Source organism: Hypanus sabinus, chromosome 10, assembly GCF_030144855.1.
Source record: "Hypanus sabinus isolate sHypSab1 chromosome 10, sHypSab1.hap1, whole genome shotgun sequence".
Lineage (NCBI taxonomy): Eukaryota > Metazoa > Chordata > Chondrichthyes > Myliobatiformes > Dasyatidae > Hypanus > Hypanus sabinus.
Genome location: NC_082715.1, coordinates 152,924,522 through 152,940,468, shown reverse-complemented (window position 1 = coordinate 152,940,468; position 15,947 = coordinate 152,924,522). Strand labels below are relative to the sequence as shown.

Below are 15,947 nucleotides of genomic sequence, written 5' to 3'. Positions count from 1 at the left end.
AGCTTTATTCTATTTTTGTTTTGTTAAATACGCTACAAACATAGCAAATCATTAAAAAAGTTGATTCTTGTATAACCTTTAATTTTAATAGTAAATGTTAAGTTTTAACTTCAGAAAGGAATTGTTAGCTTCTGAGGAAAAGACTGGGAGCAGTTTTAGACTGTCACTTCCCCTTTGGGAAAAGTAGCATGCTCCAGCAATGGAAGGAAGGCATTGAAATGACATGAGGTAGACATTTGGAGAAGTAACATTCAAAGAAAAAATGAATTGATTCAGAATCCAGTTGATAAGGCCTCATGTCTCACTGTGGGTAGATGTCAGCCTGGGAGTGTCAGTGCCAAAAGGCCAAAGCTAAACTGAGAATAAAATGATACTGACAAAGACAACACTGGATCAGTTTTATATTATTTTTATCTTAACTTGAATAGCAAAAATGATACTTTCTAATTCCCCACACACTTTTCATACACCCAAATCAAAAAGGTGAACACATTTAGCATACAACACCACCACACATTGCATCAAAGAATCAAATATCATTTAAAAGTAATTCACAGAAGCATTTTATTCTGCGTTGAGGGATATTATATCATCTGGAACCAGACCATAGGCTGTCCAGGCAGATTAATGGAACTTGTTTCACAGAAGATCTTTATCAAATGTCATAGATGCTAAAGTTATCTCCACCATAAGCCTGAAAGCATGTTCCATCAGGCTCAAGAACATCTTCTAGCCTGGTTTATGAGATAACTGAATAAGCCTCTTGTACAATAAAGTAGATTTTGACTATAAAATCTACATTATTATGAGTACCTGCACTTTTACTGCAATTGTAACAGCATATTCTGCATTGTTATTGCATTTCTCTTACCACTTTCCACATTAATCACTTCTGCTTTCCATCCAGTCACATACTTTGCCTTATTTTTCCCTCCCACTCCCAACTTCTCACATTGATTTAAGCCAGTTCTGATCAAAAGTCATAACCATGGACAAACAGTTTAGAAACAGGCCCTACTGCCCACTGAGTCTGCACTGACAATCAAATATTAATGCACACGGCTTCTACAGAGGAGGGTGGGGGGGAGAGAAGTGGATTTCAATGATGCTTAAAGGCCTGGATTGAGGAGACATGTGGTGGATGTTTTCAGGAGTAGGCAGGTCAAGGACTCTAGGCCACAGTCTCAGATGTCCCTTTTATTCTGAGATGGAGCAACTTTTACAGTCAGAAAATGGTGCACTGGTGGAATCTGTTGCAACAAAGGGTTGTGGAGGCCAAATATTTGGGTGTACTTAAGGCAGAGATTAAGAAGTTCTTAATTGATATGGGGGTTAAGAGTTACTCCATCTTGGGCACTAGCCTACAGAGTACCCAGGACATCTTTAGGGGGCGGTGTCTCAGAAAAGCAGTGTCCATTATTAAGGACCTTCAACACCCAGGGCATGCCCTTTTCTCACTGTTACCATCACATAGGAGGTATAGAAGACTGAAGGCACACACTCAGCGATTCAGGAACAGTTTCTTCCCCTCTGCCATCCGACTAAAGCTCTGGACACTGCCTTACTTTTTTAAAAAAAATATTTCTGTTTTTGCACGTTTTTAAAAATCTATTCAATATACATAATTGATTTACCTGTTTGTTTATTATTATGTTTTATTTTATTTATTATTATTATCTCCTCTCTGCTAGATTATGTATTGCATTGAACTTCTGCTGCAAAGTTAACATCACATGCTGGTAGTAATAAACCTGATTCTGATATTTCTAGATACTTCGCTGGAGGATCATTCCCCAAGCTTGCTCCTATTAAACAAAAGGGAGTTCCCCATGTGCTCTTGCCTTCCCTTTCTTGATGAATTTTTAATTGTACTGCACCCCCTAAATATCCTGCTGACAAACAGGAACTACATGCAATAGATACAATCACCATACATGCTACCATCGCGAGACTCCAGACTCAACCCTACCCACCTTAAATCAGCTTGTCAAGTGTCATACAAGAGAAAATAAAACCCTGGGTCTCTTGTATGCAAACGTTAAAGATGCATACAGCTCTACAATTCTCCCCCCACTTGGAAGATCAGATCACAACCTGGATCACCTCATTCCCTTGTACAAGCCCAAAGTACAGCTAGCTACCACTAAGAGAGTAAAGAAATGGTCTCCAGAGGACACCAAGGCCTTGAAGGGCTGCTTTGAGATTACTGACTGGAATGTGCTTTGTGAACCACGTGGGGAGGACATTAATAGGCTTACTGATCGCATCACTGGCTACATCAACTTCTGTGTGAACACTGTAATGCCATCAAAGACTGTTCGCTGCTTCCCTAACAACAAACCATGGGTCACCAGTGATCTAAAGGCTCTTCTCAACTACAAAAAGAGGCTTTTGGTCAGGAGATAGGGGGAATTAAAATATGTGCAGAGGGAGCTAAAGAAGATCAAGATGTCTAAAGAGCACTATAAGACACAGCTGGAGAACAAGCTTGTGCAGAGTAGCACACAGGAGGTGTAAAGAGGCATGAAGAACATCACTGGCTTCAATCAGACGGGCTGTGGAGACTCAGAATGCAGCCATGAATGGGCTAATGAGTCAAACTAATTCTTCAATAGGGTTGACAATTGCCCTCCTAGTCACACCCCACTCAGCATAGCAATCCAGGCACAGGGGCACCCAATGCTCCCTCAGCATCAATGTATCCCCTCCTCTCCCCTCCAATTCAATACCTTGATGAAGAACACAGGCTACCACAGTCTATATCCTTTCCTTGCCCTGCACCTACCATTTACAATTCCACATACCAACTGCTATCATTCCAATCTTCACCTCGCCCAGCCCCCACTCCCCAGTCATCATGGACTCACCTTCACTACTGATCAGGTGAGAAGGGCTCTGGGGAAACTCAGACACAGCAAAGCATTGGGACCAGATGGTGTGAACCCCAAGGTCCTGAAGGAGTGCGCTGAGCAGCTGTGTGGAGTTCTCCAGCACATTTTTAATCTGAGACTCAGCCTGGAAAGAGTCCCGGCTGTGTGGAAAACATGTGTGGTCCCAGTACCCAAGAAGGGGCAATTGGAAGACTTGGATAACAACCACTCAGTGGCTCTGATCTCACACATCATAAAGACCCTAGAGAGGCTGGTCATGACTCACTTCCAACACCTGATCAGATCAGCCCTCAACCACCTGCAGTTTGCCTATCAGGAGTGCAATGGAGTTGACAATGCTGTCATCTACCAACTGAACAGAGCCGACTCCCATTTGGATAAGCAGGGTAGCATTGTGAGGATCATCTTTTTTGATTTCTCAAGTGTCTTCAATACCATACAGCCCTCATTGCTGGGGGAATGAAGGCTGGCACTTCCATTGTAAACTGGATTATGGACTACTTGACTGGTAGACCAGTTTGTGCGGCTTCAGAGTGTCAGACATGGCTACATGTAGCGTGGGGCCCGACAAGGAACTGTATTGGTTCCCTTCTTGTTTACCCTGTATACCTCAGACTTTAGATATAACACCAAGTCATGTCATTTGCAGAAATTCTCTGATGCCTCAGCAATAATTGGGTGTATAAAGGGAGGACAGGAGAATGAATACAGGGCCCTGGTGGAGGACTTTGTCAAATGGTGCAAGCTGAATCATCTTCAGCTCAACATCAGCAAGACAAAGGAGATGGTGATGGACTTTAGGAAGACTGAGCCTGCACTGCACCATTACTATTAACAATGAGGACATGGATCTGCTGAGGACCTACAAGTACCTAGGGGTGTACCTGGATGACAGGCTTGAGTAGAGCACTGACACAGAGACTATGTACAAGGGCCAGAGTCACCTCTACTTCCTGAGGAAAATGAGGTCCTTTAGAGTATATGCAGGCTTCTCCTTCACATTTTTTACCAGTCTGCTGTCGCCAGGACAATCTTCTATGTAGTGGTGTGCTGAGGCACTGGCATCAACATGGGTGATGCCAACATGCTCAATAAACTGATTAGAAAGACTGGCTCTGTTATAGGAGTCAAACTAGACACACTGGAGGCTGTGGTAGAACAAAGGACCCTACGAAAAATCCTGGTAATTCTGTACAATGTTTTTCATGCTCTGCATACCACCTTGGCTGAACAGAGGAGCACTTTTAGTAACAGACTAAGACAACAGCTCCAAAGAGCATTGTAGGAGGTCATTCTTACCCTCAGCTATTAAGCTCTATAGTAAGTCAACCTATAGCCGGGGAAGTGATAACCCCTTCTTGTTAGACTTCTTATGGCAACTTACTTTTTATTCTTTCTATTTCTCTTCTAATATTTACATCTACTTGCAGTGCCACTGTGTGTAATTTCCTTTGGGAGCAATCTTTCTTTAAACTGAGTATTACAATGCTGATCATAACTGCTTATCAGACAACTTTTCTATGAGAAAGGATTCACTTCCAAATAGTATCTAAAAGCAAACAGTTTTAACAAGGCCAAAAGATCAGAAATCTAACTGTAATTACATGCTGTTATCACTAAAGCTCTATTCAATGACACTTACTTTTCATTTACTTTAAAAGTACTCTTCTCTTCACCTCTGGCAAAAGGTCCATGTGCTGCTTCTTTTATGTAGCTGAAGAGCATCTCACAATCCACAGTCACTTCATCCTTCTCCAGCAGTTTAAGGATTGAGGCATGAAGCCTGAAGTACACCTGAACATCATCAAATGGTTACATGCACAGGTAACACAACCACTAAAATTCCCCTAATTTAACGTAACGATTCACAGTAGTAATAATAATAATCATCATCATCATAATAGTTTGGATTTCTAGTGGATTCTTCATGTAATCACTTCTCTATTTCTGGGGATGTAAACATTGGAAATGGTAAGAACATTCATGCATTTATTCAGCCGTTGAGATCACTTAATAAAGGGACAACCATTTTACAATAGCTCTTCTGGCCAACAGTGAGGGATGTATGCAATAACCTGCTAATTCATGCTGGCTGCAATGCCTGCTCGTTTACTATTGGAATTTTTGTCCATGTACACCAGCTTATCACAGGGAATAATTACCTGCTGAGTTTGAAAACATATTATATTCATATATATATTGTTTTTAAAAAAGCAAGATTATTTTATTAAATATTAATAAATGGGCAACACATTGAAAATATGCAGACTACTCCTCAAATACTCCCTAAAGAAATGTGGTATACTCAGGCTATTCAAGTTGGATCTCAACTTTTCAGTGAATTAGAGGGCAAATGCCATATAGAAAAACTCTGATTCCTGGTCATAAGGCCTACATTGAAATTGCTTTTTTTTTTAATTTTGATTGGCTTTTAATCTTATAAAGAGAGATGATTGCAATATGGCAACTGAACACCACACACAAACAACTTTTACTCCAAACGTGAAATTAATTAATTAATTGGGCACCACAGAGGGGTCGCCACTAGCAAGATGCTGTTACAGCTCAGGTCAGAGTTAAATCTGGAAGGAGCTTATAAGTCCACCCCATGGAATGCATGGGTTTTCTTCAGGTGCTCCAGTTTCCTCCCACAATCTAAAGACATAGGCTAATTGATCATTGTAAACTGTCCTGCAATTAGGTAGGCTTCAGTTGGAGGTTGCTGGGCAAAGTGGCATATTCCTTGCTGTCTCTTAAATAAAATAAATAATTCCAGTGTGGTTTTCTTTCAGGAAGTAGCATTACTGAAGCAGTTAAAGCTAACAATAATAAAAAAGGTCACTAAATAGAATTTTAAAATACCCTAATCCTGAGAAAGTAAGAGAGTGAATAAAAAAAAAACGAGGTAATGATATAGGACTAAAACTGCAGAAACAGAATCAGCTTTAATATCACTGGCATATGCCACAAAATTTGCTGTTTTGCCGCAGGTCCATTGCAATACATAATAATAAAAATATATACACATACATACACACATCACATACAGTCATAGAAAACTGCACAGAAACAGGCCCCTCGGCCTATCTAGTCCATGCTGAAACATTTAAACTGCACAGTACTATTGACCTGCACCCGGACCACAGCCCTCCATACCCTTCTCATCCCATCCATGTACCTATCCAAACTTCTCTTAAAAGTTGAAATCAAATTCATGTCCACTACTTGTGTCGGCAGCTTGTTCACACTCTCACCACCCTCTGAGTGAAGTTGTTTCCCCTCATATTCCCTTAAAAACTTTTCATCTTTCTCCTTTAACTCCTCTAGCTCTTATCTCACCCAACCTCAGTCATTGTAAGACCTACTCTAGTTGGCATTTCAAAATGCAAATCCTTACACTTGTCTGCATTAAATACCATCTGCCACTTTTCAGTTCATTTTTCCAGCTGGTCCAGATTCTGCTGCAAGTCATGATAGCCTTCCTCGCTGTCACCTACACCTTCAATCTTGGTGTCATCCGCAATTTGCTGATCCAGTTAACCACATAAACATCCACAGATGATGAACAACAATGGACCCAGCACAGATCCTTGCGGCACTCCACTCAGAGAAACAACCATCTACTACCACTCTCTGGCTTCTCCCACAAAGCTAATGTCTAAACAACAGACACAAAATGCTGGAGGAACTCAGCAGGCCTTGTTTAATCCAAATTTCTACTTGAATGCTGAGCAACTGAACTTTTGGACCAACCTCCCATGTGGGAATTTTTAGATGTCCTACTGAAGTCCATGTGGACAGCATCCACTGACTTGCCTTCATTAACTTCCCTTATAACTTCCTCAAAAACTGTAAGATTGGTTAGACACAACCTACCACACACAAAGTGATGTTGACTATCCCTAATCAATCCTTGCCTATAAATACTCATGTATCCAGTCATTCATACATATGTGTATATCTCTATGTGTGTGTGTGTGTGTGTGTGTGTGTGTGTGTGTGTATTGTTATATATAAAATACACACACACACACACACACACACATATATATAAATATATATATTATTGCTGTGCAAAAGTCTTGAGCACATAGAAATTCCTTTCTACCGGGCATCTTCAGAGATGCGGCTCGTTGGCCCCTCGCTAACAGCTAACAGCTGTGAGAAAAACCACCTTTCTCAGAATCCATATATCTACGGTCGATATGACTTGGGTCCCACCAAAACCAGGAAGCTGGAATGTCTCACCCATCCGAATCCCAATCTGAGTGAATACTGTGTAGCTACTGTCCCCAATCACTTGCCCATCGGCGAGAAATAACAGATCATACACTGCATACAATTATAAAGAAAGTGTATTTATCAATGTTAACTTAACCAAACTATTATTAAAGAAGAAAAATTAAGAAAAAATAAAAGGACTCATCATAATTAAAACAGTCAAATGTACACAAGTGGGAGCTCAAATCTTCCAAAAGCTGATGTGTCTGAAGCACTGCCAATACTTATTCACCAATCATCGGTAGGATTTCCCCTCTTGGACTCCATTGAATTGCGCATTCCAATTGCATCAGGTCCTATGACCAGTTCTCTCAAGCTTCTTCTCTCTCCATCTCCCACCAAAAAGACCTCAACCCAACTCGCTGTCCATCACAAAACCTCTCCGCCCAGCATTCTCTAGAACAGGCATGAGCAAACTACGGCCCGGGGGCCATATGCTTTTTAAGCTTTTTAATCCGGCCCGCAGAACTTGATGAAATTATATTAATAAGCCTTGTTAACGTTTTTTCCCTGCAATTCTGGCGTTTTCCCAATAGATGACGCACTCTATATACATTGACCTTTGTTGAGGTGCAGCGTATTACTCCACATTTGCGCTTTACTCTTTGTTCGGCTCGACCTATTTGTGTGAACAGGCGTTCAGCGTCACAAAGCCAGCCACAGATCCAAGTTAACTGACCAACACCTCAGATCCATCCTGAGAATCGCCACAACAAAACTAAATCCAGACTTTGATGTGCTGGCTAAAAAGGGAGACCAACAACACTGTTCCCACTGAAATTAAAAATAAGTTTCTTCGTTGTGTTATGTAAAAAATGCATTTGAAAATATTTTTTTCAATAAGCCTTACATGTTACATGTCATTTCTATTAAGTGATGGACATGAGTAGTGCGCAGGTGCACGTACACTCTCGAAATATAAAATGCCCTCCAGATCAAATAACGCGCTCCGCATACTGGCGCGCTGTCACTGTTCTGTCCTTGTGCTGGTCATTGTTGAGTTTTGGCACAGGGGACAATTGAATAAGAAGGAGCAGGACAAGTAGACCTGCATCTCCTACCGTTTTTGAAATAAAGACAGGCAGGAGAAGAGTGATGATGATAATATCTTGAAGGATAACAGAATTTTCAGAGCTTTAAAATAATAACTGTTACTATTAAAAAAGCTGTATTTTATTCATTTAATTTTCAGTGTTTTAAAAGTTATTTCAATAAATAGCTAAATACCATGGGACTTCAAAGACAGATATTTTGTTGTAATGCATTTGTTCATTTTCAATTGAAATTAAAGCACATGTTTTCCACATATCCCATGATATTTTATTTTCTCTATTGAGGTGTATTACCTTTGTGGCCCACAAGTCAAAAAGTTTGCCCACCCCTGCTCTAGAACCTTCTCCCAAATTTCCACCATCCTGATTGGATGACACTACATTCCCAAGCGTGAACACCACAACCCCTCATCTTTAACAGTAACTCAAACACTACCAGCAGAACACACTGCTTCTACAGAAAGCCATTAAAAGAAATAACCTACAATATTAGTAGTAAAATCTTAACCAGGGTGTTAACACTCTCCCCCCACCAAAAATAGTTGTGCCCTCATCACTTTGAAACCAACCCATCATAAATAACACAGTTTTCAAAGGAATTTTGTGATGTTATGATTTCCAAACCTGTAGTGACATATCTCACTAGAGGGATAAACTCACACTCTGTTCCCCCAGTGTGTCCTACATAGGCCAGCCTATTTCAGGGTTTCCTGACTCTTTGAGACTTCCTTATTCCACCTTCCACTTCTTCATTCTCAGACACTTTCCTGTTTACTTGGAGATGCCTCCCCCATCCAGCAATTCAGGTCCCCCTGCCACTTGACTTAGCTCACCTTCATCTCCAATTACTTTGCAGCCCAGCTTCCCTTCTTTGTCCAGTCTATCTGTCCACTGCGTGCCCAGCACCATTACATCCGAGTCAGTGTGGGGAGGTTCAGGAACCTTTTCATCAATTACTGGGGAGTTTGCATAATGCAACAAATACCACATCCCCATTTCCTTATCCTCTGAGTCCATACAGCATTTAGTGGTTAGGTCCCCTTCAGGTCTCTCAACTAATTGCCTTTCTGTTCTCCCACTTTGGTGCAGAGTCCTCCTACTAGGTGTAGGGTCAATGGCAGGCTTTGGGTCAACACTTACCTCCTGTCCAAGAGGTAAAAGGTGGTTCTGATAGAGAATTCTGATAGGCCCATTTCCATTTTCTGGCTTCACCCAGAAAGCTGGCACATTTGGCATCTGACTCTCCACTACATATGGAGTAGCCACCCAGTGATCAGCCAAATTCCCTGGTAGCCCCAAATTCCTTAATAGAACTCTGTCTCTAGACATCAGGTGGGAGAAGCTAATCTTTTGATCACATCTCCTCATTTCTGCTTGGAAGCAGAGACCTCTGCAAGTTCATAACCCTTTTGCAATTCCTTCCTCATATCAAGCACGTACTTAATATACATCTTCTATGGCAAGGCTTCCCCACCAGCCCCAAAACAGAGGCCTACAGGCAATATTGCTTTGTGGCCAAACATCAAATAGTATAGCCAGGATCCAGTTGCATCATTCTGTGTACAGTTGTAGCAGTGAACCAGATACCCAATAGGTTGACTCAGAGTTGAACCTCTGATTCAAAGGATGGCTAACTACATGAACCTCGGGAAGTACCCACACAATCCAAGGAATGAGCAAAGAGCACTCACATCCTTGGGCCTTGGTCATGTGGTCACCACCTCTATTTTGTGTGTATCTGTGAAACTATGTGTCCAACGTAGTTGATAGACATCTTGCAGAACTGGCACTTACCCAGAGACAGTTTTAACCCTTCAGCTTTCAGGTGTTCTAACAACTTCAGTTGCCTTGCCTTGTGCTCTTCTAGGGTGGACCCAAACACTATGAGATCATCCAGGTACACCAGTACGTCAAGCAAGTTCATGTCCCCAACAGTCTTCTCCAAGACACATTAGAAAGTAGCTGCTGTTCCTGATATGTCCTGGGGCATTCTTTCAAACCAAAAGAATCCAAGTGGACATATGAATGCCACTTTCCCTTTGTCAGCTTCACTCATGGGTATCAGATAATACCCACTCCTTAGGTCCAGCACACTGAAGCATTTTGTTCCACTCAGACAGGCCAGCACATCCTCGATCCGCAGAACAGTATATTGTTCAAGGACCCTACATCAGTTCAGTGTCCAATATTCAACACACATTATACCTACCCATTCTTCTTCCTCACCACCACTATTGGTGAGACATAGGGACTCCACAACTCAGTGATAATCCCAGCTTTCTTCGTTTCAGCAGATGCTGCCAATCATCCTCCATCTCTGCTGGTGTTGATTGCCAAGACATTCTTCTGAAAGGGATGTCGTCTGTCACTCAGATCTTGTGGCAAGTACTCTTGGTGCAACCCACATCAAATCTGTCAGTAGAAAAGATCTTCTAACTTTAACATCTTCTCTGCCAGTCTCTTTTTCCAACCACCAAGTACCAGGGAGTCCAAGTTGAATGACTTCGCTGTTGATCTTCCTAATCCAGAAAATTGTCATAGGAAAGCTAGAGATTACAGTCACTGGAAAAAGATTTATCATCGGCATCCACATCTGAGGGTGTCCTCTATCCGAGGCGTTCCTGACTGTCGCTGCCATCCTGTTTACCTGTCCTTCAAGAAAAGAAATGTGAGGTAGTGTTCATGGGTTTGTTGTCTATTCAGAAATTTGATGGCGAAAGGGAAGAAGCTGTCCCTGAAATGTTGAGCGCATGTCTTTGGGCTCCAGTATCTCCTCCCTGAAGGTGAAAATGAGAAGAGGGCACATCCTAAGTGAGGGGATGTCCTTAATGATGCATGCCTCCTTTTTGAGGCATAGGTGTCCTTGATGCTGGGTAGGTTAGGGCCCGTGATAGAGTTGGCTGAGTTTACAACTTTATGCAGCTTTTTCCGATTCTGTGCAGTGGCCCTGCCATACCAAATGATGATGCAACTAATCAGAATGCTTTCCACGGTACATCTGTAGAAACTTGCAAGTGTCTTTGGTGACATACCAATTCTACTCAAACTCCTAATGATAGTCACTGTCGTATCTTCTTTGTAATTGTATCAATATGTGGAGCCCAGTATAGATTTTCAGAGATGTTGACACCTAGGAACTTAAAACTGTTCACCCTCTCCGCTGTTGATCTCTTGATGAGGACTGGTGTGCATTCCCTTGACTTCCCCCTCCTGATGTCCACATTACTTCTTTTGTCTTAATTGATGTTGACTGTAAGGTTGATGCAACACTACTCAGACAGATGATCTACCTCACTCTTGTACACCACCCTGTCATCTTTTGAAATTCTGACAATAGTCGTGTCATCAGCAAATTTCTAGATGGCATTTGGGTCTAGAGAGAGTAGAGCAGTGGGCTAGGCAAACATTAAATCACCAATGATTAATGATATGACAACAAATGAAAAAGATTTCTTGTCACCTGATGCTCAAATGTAACGCAGATCTCTAATATCTTACAGCTATGTAGACATGGAAAGAAATGGAAATAAACTAACCCTATTACTGATAGCTAACAAATATTCATTTGTTAATTCTGCAGTTAAACTTTCTATCTAACTATATTTCCTAAAAGCTTCAGAATATGTGAACACTGAAATAATAGTTGTGAAATTACACAATACACAGCAGCACTCCAATCCTGGAGGTCTTGGTTTAATGGTCATTTGATTCAATACCTCTAGAGCTTCCATTGCTAGATCTGGTGGATTATGGTAATGGATTTTCCGTGGGTAATGCGCTGCATCCTCGTGTAGGTTACGTGCTGCCTGGACAAAAGAAAGCATGACAGAGTTGCAAAAAATATATATTTACAGAACAACTTAAATTAAATAACTATGATCAATTTCTTAAAAAGCAAGGAAGCCTGCTTGAAAACACAATCTCAGTTGTAATGTGTGAAAATTTAGCATTTAATTAGCACACAGCAGCATTCCATATACAGCAAAGAAGAAGTGATACGATAATCTGTCTGGGTGATGCTAACTGAATGACAGCTTTCATCAGGACACCGAGAGATGACACCAGCACCACCTAGGCTCGTGTAATAAGATATTTATTAACATCAGTAACTTTAAATTCCTTGGTGTTATCATATCAGTAGATCTGACCTGGGACCAGTACATAGGTGCCAACACAGAAATAAGGCACAACAGCACTTCTACTTAAAAGTTTGTATGTCATCTAAAACTTCTCCTGATGCACAACATCCTGACTGATTACATTATGGCCTGGTAAGGAAACACCAATGCCCAAGAATGGAAAAGCCTACAAAAGATGGTGGATTGTGTTGACTACTATACTGAAGCAACGAAAAGTGCAAATGGAGTCCATGGAGGGGACAAAGGTTTCAGCATTGTGTTGGAATGGGCAGTTGATGTTTCAAGACCCTACATCTGGAGCTAAATTTCACAAAGCAACTTGAAAGAAAGATTGGTGCCAGAGTGGTACAGCCAGTAGGACTGCTGCCTTGCAACTTCAACAGCTCCACTTCAATCCTGACCTCTAGTAACTCTCCATGTGGAGTTTGCACAGTTTCACTATGATCTGTGGATTTCCCCTGGGTCTTCAATGTCCTCTCACATCCCACAAAAAAGGTGCAGATCTTCGGGCATGTGGCCACTTTAAACTGGTCTGAGTGTGTAAGTGAATGGTTGTATCAGAGGAAGCTGATGGGAATGTGGAAAGGACAAAACATGATGAGTATAAATGGGTGTTGAGTAGCTAGTACAAGCTTGGTGGTCCAAAGGGCCTAGGCTTGTTCCTGTGCTGTATCATTCTTTGATCTTTAAGATAAATGACAAAAGAATCACAAAGATTAGGATCATAGCAGCTAAAAGTAGGCCACTGAGAATTATACAACTAAAATCAGGAGTATACAAAAATCAAGAGTTGAAGAAGCTCAGAAGATAAGCAAGCTAAAAAGAAAATCATGGATCAAAAGAATTTACAGTGATCAGGTGGTTGAAGCCCAGGCATAATGGGCAATAGACATGCAGCATATTTAGAATTTAGCCAGAAAAGCTTCAGAAGAGCTCAGATGTATATAGGTCCTAATAGGTATCAGATGAACAGTGAGATAAATCTGAAGCAAAGAACTCCAGCAAGGAGTTTAAGAAGTAGTGCTGAGTGCACAATGTACAAATGGAACCCAATTGCTGTGCCTTTGAGATATGGAACATGGAGATACACACAACAGAGTAAGCAGACTTGGTTTAATTGAAGCTTTGAAAAAATACACAGAATATACTAACTTTGTTTTGGAAGTGACATGGAGCGGTGAGGATTTGCACTAAAATGTCACCTGGACTGAGTGGAGAGAAACTAGGTCATGGAAATCTATGTCAAGCCCTTCCATTTCTTCACTCTTACTACTCTACAACCAACATCACACCAAGAGAGAAAATTTTCTTCATCTCACTGGAGCATTAGACTAGCCCCTGCTCTGTAATTTTTAGATATACCAGATTGTTATGAAAGGCATTAAGCAGAATACAGTAAACACCAGCTACAGTCATGTATCTATTCTGAATTATTTAGGTATAGTGAGACACAGATGTCAAGGATACAAAAAAAATTGATTGGCACTGAAGGTCAATGCTGACCTGCTTGTAATGTTCCAAGTATTCTTTTGGTGGCAGTTTCTGTTTTTCTGCTATTTTACCCAACATGTAGTGAATGAGCCATTCCTCCTCATCGCCATCACCTTCACAGTGTGTTGCTGAGAGGAAACATTGCTTGGCTGTCTCAAGCATGCTGTCTCTTCTTTCTTCCATCTGCAGTACACAAAAAAGACAGTGACGGTCACAAATAAAACACTAGGTTGCTCAATGACCACTCATAATGTTGTTGGGACCGATGGCAGTAGACCACCTATCTGCTCCATCATCATATCCAGCCTATGCAGGCAATTACAAGGAAGATATGCTGGTGGCTCTACTTTCTTAGAAGGTTTCTTAAGACACATCACCAAACCTCCAACAAATTTCTAAAGATGTTCTGTTGAAAGCATCCTAGATAGTTCCGTCATTATCTGATTTGGCAATTTGAATACGCAGGACCACAAGAAGAAGCAGAGTGTGGTGAACTCAGCCCAATACATCCCTCCCTGCCAGTTGTAGTATCTACATGAAGCACTGCCTCAAGGAGGCAACATCTATCAAATATCACCAGCAAGGGGCATATGCCATCTTTTCAGTTACCATCAAGCAGAAGCCTGAAGTCCCATACAAGCAGGTTCTAGAGCAGCTACTTCCCTTGAACCACTGGGCGTAACCCTAATCACGACCTCAGTATAGCAACACTAGGCCCATTTTGCACTACAAAGGACTTTGATTGCAGAGACTAAGACAAAGTCTCACTTCTAAACCCAAATTCTTCATGTTGCTGAAGGGAAAGTCTACTGAATATAGGAAGAATAGAAGTTTAAACCATGGTATTTCCACAGAGTCAAGCCATCCAAAGAAAAAGGAAGGTGAGCTGATAATGGCAATTATCACACGAATGGCAGAAGGAAATAACCTGATCCAGCTGTTGGAAGCATCATACTTAATATTCCTTTTTTCAAGTACGCAACATTCTTAAATGTGCATGCCATACAATTCAATCCTATTTCTGTTTTTCTAATGTAGGTGCACATGACAACTTCTACAAACAGCAGTCTTAATGTGAAGATACTATGCTTTGAATAGTGGCTACTCCCAATAAAGCCGAGAATCAGGCATAATTTATAAATTGCTTTCTCAATTTTCTCAGTATATTTTGAGACAGTTGAGAATAGGATTCTTTATTTAATGTTATCCCTCCTCATTCTTCCCACTAAATGAATCACTTCATTTCTTAACATTAAACTTCATGTCCCATCCCCATTCCACCAATCTGTTCATATCCAACTGCAATATACCACTGTCTTCTTTGCAGTTCACAATGCTGCCAACTTTTGTGTTATCTACAAATTTGGAAATTGTGGCTTTATTTTATTTAGAGATAAAACACAGAATAGGCTCTTTTGGATCTTCAAGCTGCACTGCCCAGCACACTCTGACAACCCCCACACTTAACCTAATCACAGGACAATTTACGATGACCAATTAACCTTCCCTGGCACATCTTTGGACTGTGAGAGAAAACCAGAGGACCTGGGGAAAACTCAGACTCCGTACAGAGGACACCGAGACTGAACTCCAAACTCCAACGCCTCGAGCTGCTACACTACCATGTCTCCCCAGGTTGTATCACTTGTAGCCATACACTCAGTGGCTACTTTATTATGCAAATAGCTAATCAGCCAATCGTGTGGCAGCAACTCAAGGTGTAAAAGCATGCAGAGACAGTCAACAGATTCCGCTGTTGTTTAGATTCAACATTAGAATGGGGAAGAACTGTGATCGAAGTGACTTTGACCCAGGCAAAAATAGTTGGTGCCCGATGAGATGGCTCAAGCATCTCAGAAACTGTTGAACACCTGGGATTTTCATGCACGACATTGTCTAGTGTTTGCAGAGAATGGTGCAAAGATAAAAATTCAGCGAGTGAAAATACCTTGTTAATGAAAGAGGCCAGATGAGAATGGTCAGACTGGGTCAAGCTGACAAAGAAGGCGGTAGTACTCAATTAATCACGTTACAACATTGGTGAGCAGAAGAGCATCTCCGAACAAACAATACGTTGAACCTTGAAGTAGTTG

The 15,947-nt window shown here is 41.2% G+C and overlaps 1 protein-coding gene across 4 annotated transcripts in view; it reads right to left on the bottom strand.

Annotated features, from left to right (window-relative positions):
- The window catches only part of cabin1 (calcineurin binding protein 1), a 563,877-nt gene that overhangs the window by 381,513 nt on the left and 166,417 nt on the right, over positions 1 to 15,947 (bottom strand). For all 4 annotated transcript variants that reach the window (XM_059983285.1, XM_059983287.1, XM_059983286.1 and 1 more), the window contains 3 exons: positions 13,867 to 14,037; positions 11,941 to 12,030; positions 4,534 to 4,685 (listed from right to left, as the gene is read on the bottom strand). In XM_059983285.1, coding sequence (XP_059839268.1) covers positions 4,534 to 4,685; positions 11,941 to 12,030; positions 13,867 to 14,037 — 413 coding nt within the window. The remainder of the gene's footprint in view (positions 1 to 4,533; positions 4,686 to 11,940; positions 12,031 to 13,866; positions 14,038 to 15,947) is intronic.